The sequence below is a fragment of the Haliaeetus leucocephalus genome, unplaced genomic scaffold, assembly GCF_000737465.1.
Source record: "Haliaeetus leucocephalus isolate CR32 unplaced genomic scaffold, Haliaeetus_leucocephalus-4.0 Scaffold1000, whole genome shotgun sequence".
Classification (NCBI taxonomy): Eukaryota; Metazoa; Chordata; class Aves; order Accipitriformes; family Accipitridae; genus Haliaeetus; species Haliaeetus leucocephalus.
This window is the reverse complement of record NW_010973436.1, coordinates 2,523,898-2,532,851: the sequence shown is the minus strand read 5'-3', so window position 1 is coordinate 2,532,851 and position 8,954 is coordinate 2,523,898. Positions and strand designations below refer to the sequence as shown.

Here is an 8,954-nt window from a genome sequence, read left to right as displayed (position 1 = left end):
TGTCCCAAATTTGCCCGGAGAGGGTGGCCATGGCTGGATGAGCGTCCCACGGCACTCTGGGCACCGTGCACCTCGAGCCACCCCAGGAGCAGCTGTAACCATGAGCATTCACCAGGCAGAAGGTGGAAACAGAGGGGTAGGATGGGGATGCAGGAGCAGGACGGGGATGCGGGAGCATCCACCGGGCACCGGCGCGCAGCCCCAGCATGCGGCCCCGGCACGGGTGCTACTCGCAGGCCAGCTTCCCGTCGAAGCTGGAGAGGGCGATGGCGAAGGCCTGCACGGCACAGAGCGGGTAGTTGTAGTCCATGGTGAAAGCGTCGTCCGCCACGCGCCCGAACTGCATCACGATGTAGTCGGCTGCGGGAGAGAGGGCGAGCGGCTGGGATGTCACCCGCGCACCCATCCCACCCTTTTCCCAGGGGAACGCACGCAGCAGCGTCCCAAAGAAGCCGCCCCCGCCTTCCACCGAGCGCAGCCCACGGTTCGTGCGCCGGCGGCACCGTGCCGCAGCGCGTGTTACCGAAAACCGTCATTTTCCCATTGCGCGCTCCAGCGCAGGACCACGGCACCCTTCGGACCCCCCAGCACCCCTTCCCCGGGAGCCGCAGCCCCCCAAGGGACAGGGACCTCACTCACCCCCCCCGTGGGACCTCTGCTACCGGAGGGCGGGTGACAGGAAATCTGTAAAAATAACCAGGGGCCCCCGAGAGGTTTTTTCTGTCCCGTAACCCAACACCCCAGAGGCCGAGGGTTTCTGACTGCGCCGGACAGGTGACGAACGGCCGCGTCCGGGCGCTCACGGGGGGACAGAGCCACTGCCACCCCCGAGGGACCGTCCCCGAGGCGCGACGCACCCCAGGGTGAGCCCGCCGGCGATGTGGGGTGCGTGCTGGAGGCGATGCTCTGGGATGGCCTGGGTTGAGTGGGTGGCTGTAGTGTGATAAGGGGGGGGCTCAGCACCCCACAGGATTTGTCCTTGCCCTAATCTGCCTGGCAACAGGTGACCCGCGCGCTCCCTCTGCCGGCACCCGGGGCCAGCAGGCAGCTGCCTGTGCGGTGCCGCACGCCCTGTCCACCTTCATCCCAGCTCCAGCAAAGGCAGGCAGGACCCCAAAGCAGCCATGCATGGAAAAAAACTAAACCTCGGCAAAATAAGGGGTTGCTGGGACCAGCTGACGGCAGTGCTCCTCCACCGTCACCCCCCCATCCCGTCCCCTTCCCAGCTTACGGTCGCTGCCGTGCACGATCTGGAAGTTTTTGACGGAGGCGTGGGTGACCCGGCCGTGGAAATTGAGGACGTAGGACTGGGTCTCGTCGTTCCACACCGGCGCCTTGTTGTGTAGCTCAATCACGTTGTCCATGTTTTTGTTCTGCCATCGCATCAGGAGGCCGTCATTATCCTGGGGAGGGGGAGAGGGGGGAGAGCAGAGTTGGGGTGACCCTACCCGGAGCCTTGCCACCCCCCATGGCGTGCCCAGGGGGATGCACTGTAGCAGTATCTAGCTGAGAGATAGGATCCAGCGCGAACAAAATAATACAGATGCCACATCCCCCACCTCCCAGGGAGGTGCCTTGAATTTCAGGGACACCTGAAAGCATTTCCATGCCCCAAAATGGGTAAAATCCAAGGTGAACCCCAGCAAATCCAGCCCCCCAAGCAGTTTCTCCCAGTCTGGCCCCTGACTTACATTTCGGGGCCGGATGGGCACCCTCTCACTGTCGGCATTCATCCCGGGGATGATGACCGTCATCTTCCGGGGGCCTTTGAACCCTAAAACGTTGGTCTCCTACAAGAGAAACCCCGTCCCTAAAACCAGCAACCGCCTTGGGCTGCAGCCTCCCACCGGTGGCTGAACGAGGGCTCAGGGACGGATCCAGCCCATCCCGCATCTCTGCAAGCCCCCCGGGCAGTAGCCCAGCAAAGAGGTGCAGGTCGGGACCCCCTCGCCGCCTGCCCAGGAGGTCCCCATGGCGGGGGGTGTCCCTGTGCCGCTGCTTACGTAGACCACGGCCGAGAGCTCCTGCCGCACGTTGGACCAGTCAGCGTTGGCCCTGTCAGGGTTCGCGCCGTTGTCGAACACCGTGAACTTTGTACCCATCAGGTTGGATCTGCAGCCGAGGATGGGAGATGGCCGTGGCCGGTGCCACCGAGTCCCCTCCAACCCCCCCGTCCCCCCCACTCCAAGCACAGCCCCAGCTGCAAAACCCACGTGCGGCCCCCAGCTAACACCGTCCTTCCCACCCTTTAGCTGTTTGCTCGGGTTCAGGGCACTCCTAAATTGGGGCGTTATAGGGGGGACCCCCCAGCATAGCTGTGCAGCTACCAGCAGTGCAACGGGCCAGGACTTGCCGGGCTCGCCAGGCGCCGTTTCTAGCTGTGACCTGTCTGCCGGGAGGAACCAGACAAGCCTGTTTTCCCCTCCCGGCCCCCCGACACTCCTCGGGTCAGACCCGGCAGTGGGGAACTCCGAATTTAGCCTCTTGCCTGACCCAGCCATTGCTTGAGGCAGCCAGCAACCCATGGAGCAGGAGCAGGGTGCTGCAGGAATGGGGTGCTGCAGGAATGGGGTGCCACTGAAACAGGGTGCTACCTCCACTCCTACCTCAGCTTCCCGATGAAGTTCTCTCCCCCCCGTGACAGGTCGGTGGGGTCGATGGAGATGAGGTAGTTGGAGGTTTTGCTCTTCTTACGCTTCCTCCCGGCGAGGAGGAACACCTGGGAGGGTGGTGGGACCGCGTTGGGATGGGGCATTGTCATCGCCATCGCTGCCGCCGTCCCCTCTGCGCAAGGCTTGGCCCAACAGGTCACTGCCACAGCCTTGCGCAAGTGATGGAGTGAAGACAATCCCCAAAATACTGGCTGAGCCATGGGGGCAGGAGGGTCTGAGCCCAGCCTGGCATTAGCACGGCTCTCTGGCAGACGTTTGCTCATCATTCATCCCAGGTACCATCAACATGGGGCATTTCCCAAGAGGGGAAGCAGCCTCATCCAGGACCCACCACCACAGTGGGATGCAGGCAGGCATCCCCCCAAAACCCTGAGGTTGCTCCCCGGCGCGGGTGTAGAGCCCCAGGAGTCTCCAAGCCCCCAACCCATCTCACCTTCTTGTCGTTATCCAAGTGGAGGTAATAGGTGGGGTAAAGCCCTCGATCCATCCCCTTCTTGTCCCGCGTCACCCGGCACTTGATGGTCACCCCCTGCGGCGCCGGCCGCAGCACAAACTCCTCCAGGTTGTCCACCTCGATGACAGGCGACGGGGGCCTTTCCTCCTTTGTCTGCAACAGGAGAGGGGATGGTGACCCCAAAGCCAAAACTGCCAAAAGCTCCTCTCCTTTCCCAACTAATTGCTCTTTGCTCCTGATCACCCCTCTGGGCTGTGGTTCTGCAGCTGGTGGCTTTGGGGACGGTGCTGCGGTGGGTCTCCCTGGGGGATGCTCTAGCCGCCTGACCCACACTGGGGGGGAAGAGCTGCTGCCCCCACCCCGAGGGGACCCCCACAGCTCTGAGGGTTTTTTGTACCTTCTTTGATTTCTTCCCTTTCCCCTTCTTGTTGGAGTTTTTCTGTGGGGTCTCTGGGGTCTCCTCCTCGCTCTCGGCTGCTTTGGGAGGAGCTGCAGGCAGGAACAGGCAGGGGCACAGGGTGGGAGAAGAGCCTGACTCCACCGAACCCCGAACTCGGCATAGAACCATGCCAACACCATTGGTCATAACTCCCCTCTGCATGGCCAGGCTCAGCCGCACCCTCACGAGCCCCTCCAGCACCCACCACCCTCCATCGCATCACTGCTGCCAGGCTCTGACCTTTCTTTTTGGTTTTCTTCTCCCTGGGGGGGTCCCCACCAGTCTGGAAGAGAGATGCCGGGTTTTTCTTCTTCTCTGACCTGATGGGTTTGGTGCTGGAGTCGGAATCATCCTCCTCATCGCTGCCAGTGGCGGCTGGGGGGGACACAGGGGACACTGTCACATGGCACCGGGTGCTGTCGGCTCAGGGTGATGCCATGGGGCAGTGGGGACTGGCTGCCACCCTCTCACTCTCCCCATACCTTTCTTCTTGCTTTTCTTCTCCTTCTTCTCTCCGTTCACCTGGAACACGGACATGGGCTCCTTCTTGGTGCTTTTGGCAGATTTGGCTTTGTTGTCAGGGTCGCTCCTGTCTCCTAGTGGGATGGAGGAGCCGATGAGCGGCCAGACAGTGGGATGGGGATGGCCGGTGACGGGGACAGGGAGGTGACAGGGTGGGGGCAGCGGGGAAGGTTGAGCTGGGGGCAGATTGCATGGGGAGGGGGCGATCGCCCCACAGCCTCCCCTGAGCCTCCCAGGACAGCGATGGAGATGGGACACGGGCAGTCCCCTCATCCCGGCAAGGACAGATGCAAGTGGCAACGGAGCTGGGCTCGAGCCGTGCCCATCCCCTGGGCACTCACCCTTCGGCTTCAGCTTCTTCTCCCGGCTCTCACCCGAGGGGGGCTCTTTGGGCAGCTTCTTCTTGAGCTTTTTTGGCGGGTCTTTATTCTCCACCTCCTCTTCCTCCTCTTCATCCTCCGAGTCCTCAGCTGGCTCTGCCCGGAGGTGACAACCACGGCATCAGCAACGCGATGGCCTCTTGCACTGGGGACCCACGGCCTCATGATTTGCGAGCAGGGAACCTCCCTTGGCAGCGCCAGCCGGCGTGGACACCCATCCCACCATGGCCAGGGTGCTGGGGCCACGGGTGCCCGCCCCAACCACGGTGGCCAGTGGCACGTTGGACGTGTCCAGTGCCGGACACAGCGTACAAAGTCACACTGCCATCTCGCGGCTGCAGCCCCGGGGTGCGGACTGGGGAGGGGGATGAGCCCCATCTTTTTGCCCGCCCCATCTTTTTGCTCCGGTAGGATGTCCGGGGAGCTGGTGGCACCGGCCAGCCGCCAACTGCCACATTCCCAGGCAGCATGTGTGTCCCCCAGCCCTGATCCCAACTCCCCAGTCAACGCCATGCATGCTGGTCCCCTGCCACATCCCCTTTCCTCCCAGTATGCAGCTGGGTTTTGGCCAAAAAGCCCCCCAGGGACATGTAGAGCCCCTGCAGACACTGGGAGCATCGATGGCACTGGCAGGACATGGTGCGAGGGGCCGTGGTGCACGGGGATATGAGATGCCATGAGTGGGTGCCCACAGAGGGGTGGGTGCTGCCCCCCACCTTGCTGCTTCTTGGGGCCCTTGGCCACGCGGGAGCGGGCGGCCGGGCTCTCCTTCTTTTTCCGAGGCTCCCGGGTGACTTTGGAGTAGGGGTCCTTGTCGCTCTCCTCCTCCTTCTCCTCCTTCTTCTTCCTCAGCTTCTTCACCCCTACGCATTTCAAGAGATGCTCGCAATGGAGACACAGCGGGTGCAGGATGGGGCCATAGGAGGGACCAGCGTGTCCCCCCATTTCCATGCAAGTTGGGGCAGGGGTGTGTCTGTGCTTACCCTGTGCCGGGGCACCGGGGTCCTCTGCAGCCCCCGCCTCACCCAGCTTCTTCACCCGCAGCCGCCGGGGCTTCGCCTCAGGCTCCGGCACAGGCTCCTGCCGCTTCTTCTTCAGCTTCTGCCCCGCGGATGGTGCTGCGGGGATGGTGCCGGCCTTAAATCCCTTTTCACTTTGCAAGGCAAGCCCTGCTCATACAGCACCATCTCCCCTTCCAAAATACAGGCAGGCTTTTCCCTGGCCCCACATGGGAGCAGGGACCCGTTTCGGGGATGGGGACACAGTCGCACCTTCAAATGAGCAACTTACCATGGGGCAGTCCCCCGGGGAAGGCAGAAGGAGGAAAACAGAAAAAGGCTGTTAGCAGACAGATGGGAGAGCATCAGCGCTGGGACAGACGGCCACGTGCCAGCCCCAGGGATGAGGGACATGTTGCTGGCGATGCCCCGACACTATGGACCGTGCTGGCATGGAGGGACAAGCCACGCTGTGCCATACGGACCCCAGCCAGGAGCCACCCTGGGCACCGGCTCATCTCCCAGTGGGCATCCCGGGGGACCTGAGCTGGGACAGGGGACACGGGGATGGGCAGGCAGCCTGGCTCCGCACCTCCATCTCCTCTCGTCCCCACGAAAGGCTCCGGTCGAAGGCAAGGAACCGTGGGGCTGTGCTGGGATGGAGGTCAGCCGGAGCAGAGAAGCAGGAGGATTAAGCACAGCACACCTAATCCCGGTTAGTCGGGGCTATAAATAACTCTGATTTACCAAATACGGAGCATCTGGGGCAGCACTTGCCTCTGGACAGGAGATATTTGGGGAGTGGGTGTCAGTTCGGGGCCCTCAGAAAGTGATTTAAGCAAACGCAGTTGTACCAGGGCACCCACCACCCAACAAAGCACCTTCCCCCTCACAGGGGTTTCATCCCTCCCAGATGCTCCAGCCCAGTGGGTGAAGGTGTTTTCCAAGAGGTGGGATCTGGCTGGATCCCAGCGGGATCCCAGCACTGTGGATTTGGGGGGGGTGGAAGCTGGGAGTCCCATGGCGGAGCTGGGAACAGGCTGGTTTCTTCCATGTCATCAGCTCACACCGAAAAGCTCCTTCGCATCCTTTAATCCCTTAAGCAGCTGGGGGGGGAGGACAGCCACTCTCTTTACTTAACGAAGCCCTTCGAGGAGGGGCTGCTGATTAAATCGGGTGGTTGGTCCATGAAATTGCTGCCGAGACCCCTCCGAGGCCGGGCAGCACCCGAGGGCTGTGCCGAAATGCAATGAGGGAGGTCTCTGGCCTTTGGGGTCACAGCCTGGGGAAAGTGAGTCACGGCTGCCAGCTTAACTGAGAGGCTTAATTAAATTGTTAATTAGGAACTGAGAGCCCACCTCATGGGGTGCTTCGAAGTGATGGAGGGGGGGTTAGAAGGATGCACAAAGGAGCAGGGGAGAGGCTGTGGGATTTCCTCTGCCCACCTGCTCTGGAAGGGGGGGGCCCAAAAGCTCATGCCCCCCCAGGGCTGCAGCACCCCAATGGAGCAACCCATCCAGCCCCAAGTCAGTCTCGGTGTGGGGCTGGGGTTTGGGGATCTCCGATGTCCCCAGCCCTTGGGGACAGCCCGCAGCAGGGGACAGTGGCACTGGGGATGGGGGGGGGGGGGAGTCTTGTTTTCTCACCTGCTTGGGCTTGTGCTGCTGGGGGCTCCCCGGCTCCTCACTGGGGCTGTGGGGCACAGAAAGAAAAGGAGTGAGGGCTTTCAGCCCTCTGCAGCTCCCAGGGAGGACGAGAGCCTCCGGCTGAGCACCACCCCCATTTTTAGGGTGGGGGGAAAGGTCAGCCTTTTGTTTGGCTCCAGAAGCAGCTCCCCCCACCCCGTCTCGACCAAGTCAAGCTCGGCCAACAGCATCCTTCTTAGCAGGGAGCACAGGACGGGCTCTGTCTTGACCAAGGGTGACAGCAATGAGGTTCATTTGGGGACCCCCCCTCACTAATGAATGCTATTCCTCTCTAAACCAATGGGCATCATGACACCAACTCCTGGAGCAAAAAACCTGATAAAACAGCTCATTAAATTGTAATTTAACTGAAAATAGGAGAAAAAGGCGCTGGAGGAGACAGGAGCCCAGTAGGGATACCCAGCACATTGCCCACCCTGCGGGTCGCATCCTGCCCGCCGGCACTCACCTGTCAGCAGCCCAGACCTCCCGCAGGATCTCGGTCTGCAGCGGCATGGCTCCGGGATGGCTCCCTCTGCCCTGTCCTGACCTTCCCTCCTCCCCAGCACCGGCCGCTGACCCCCCAGTGCTGTAGCTCCTACCAGTCCTGGGCCAAATCCATGGGCTCAGCCACAGCCACAAGGGTCTGAGCGGCCTCACGGCATCGGCTCGGCCACCTCCGCGAGCCCCTGTGGCGAGAGGAGGAGGAGGAGGAAGAGGAAGAGCAGGTGAAGGAGATGATTAACTTTTTATTTCTCCTGAAACTCAGTAATAGGATTTCAGGGGCTGCCGGCCAGGCGTGCCGGGAGAGCAGCTGGCAGGGCAGTAATCCCAGGAAAAGGGGGCCCTGTGGGAGCGCAGGGGGGCACAGGGGGTCAATGGGACCCCAGGTGACTTTTGGGGGTGCCCAGCTCCCCCCACGCTGGGTGGGATCCCCAGCACGGCGGGGCTGCTCGCTCCAGCCTGGTGTGGGCAGAGGGATGCTGCCTGACCTTGTTTAGGGTCACCATCTCTGGATGTGCCTTTTACCACCCAAAAATGTCTTCTTGGTGATAGAAAAGCAGGATTTGGGCTGTTTTGTGCGAGTTGGGCATGCGGAGCCCATGGAAGGCTGCATCCCCCGCTCCGGGTGATGTTAAGGGCTTCCCTACGGACCACCGCTCTGCTCTGACCCCCACCCCACGTCCCCAGGTCCCTTCGGGTGACGGGTTTCACACCCTGCACATCGCTGCTCCTGCCTCACCTCGTTGTTAACAGCACTTAATATTTAGCTGTTACTATTCCCCTCCAAAGGCTGCCTGCAGATGCTCTCCAGTTGCAAAGCCGGATGAGCCAAGTGCCCCCAGTGACCCCCACCGGACCCTCGGCCTTGCTCAGCCCACCACAGACCCCCCAAAACCCCCCACCACCCCATTTCCCACCCCGCGCCCAGTGCCACTAGATGGCATTTGAACACCGCACACCCGGCATCCCACCAGCACGGCAAAGGTTTCGACGCCTTCGGTGCGAAATCTTCCTGGTTTCCTTTTAATCTCTAAACCGCATCTCATCACCTGCCCGAGTTTAATTTCTCTTCCGAGGGAGAGAAAAGCACCAAGCTACAATAAGCCAAAAATCTACTTAAAAACGGGGGGGGAAAGCCCAGAAAGTGCAAAGCAAGTTGGTTGTTTTTTTCTGGAGAGGGTTGTTTCCTATGGAAAACGTGGCTTGGGCTGCCCCCAAAAAACTTTTTTGCCCTGCCTGCAAGAAAAAAATGCCAGTTCTTTGCAGGTCCCCTGGGTCTTGCAGCACCCACAGAGATGCT

At 61.4% G+C, this 8,954-nt stretch overlaps 1 protein-coding gene across 1 annotated transcript; it reads right to left on the bottom strand.

The window, feature by feature from the left end:
* Positions 1-226: 226 nt before the first annotated feature.
* Positions 227-7,666, bottom strand: TULP1 (tubby like protein 1). Its single transcript, XM_010584788.1, has 14 exons — positions 7,620-7,666; positions 7,112-7,157; positions 5,451-5,568; positions 5,184-5,330; positions 4,429-4,563; positions 4,048-4,161; positions 3,806-3,961; positions 3,524-3,615; positions 3,106-3,279; positions 2,607-2,719; positions 2,004-2,112; positions 1,692-1,790; positions 1,232-1,403; positions 227-360 (listed from the first exon to the last, which is right to left on the bottom strand). The coding sequence occupies exons 1-14, from the start codon at positions 7,664-7,666 to the stop codon at positions 227-229; spliced, it is 1,656 nt and encodes a 551-aa protein (XP_010583090.1).
* Positions 7,667-8,954: the final 1,288 nt, after the last annotated feature.

Bases quoted from the DNA above. Each gene is read 5' to 3' on its own strand.
- TULP1 (XM_010584788.1), bottom strand. From the start codon at position 7,666: ATGCCGCTGCAGACCGAGATCCTGCGGGAGGTCTGGGCTGCTGACAG. The intron at 5,569-7,111 runs GTGAGAAAACAA...TCCGCGGGGCAG, and splicing joins AGCAGCACAAGCCCAAGCAG to AAGCTGAAGAAGAAGCGGCA. The intron at 2,720-3,105 runs GTGAGATGGGTT...CCACCCTCCCAG, and splicing joins ACTTGGATAACGACAAGAAG to GTGTTCCTCCTCGCCGGGAG.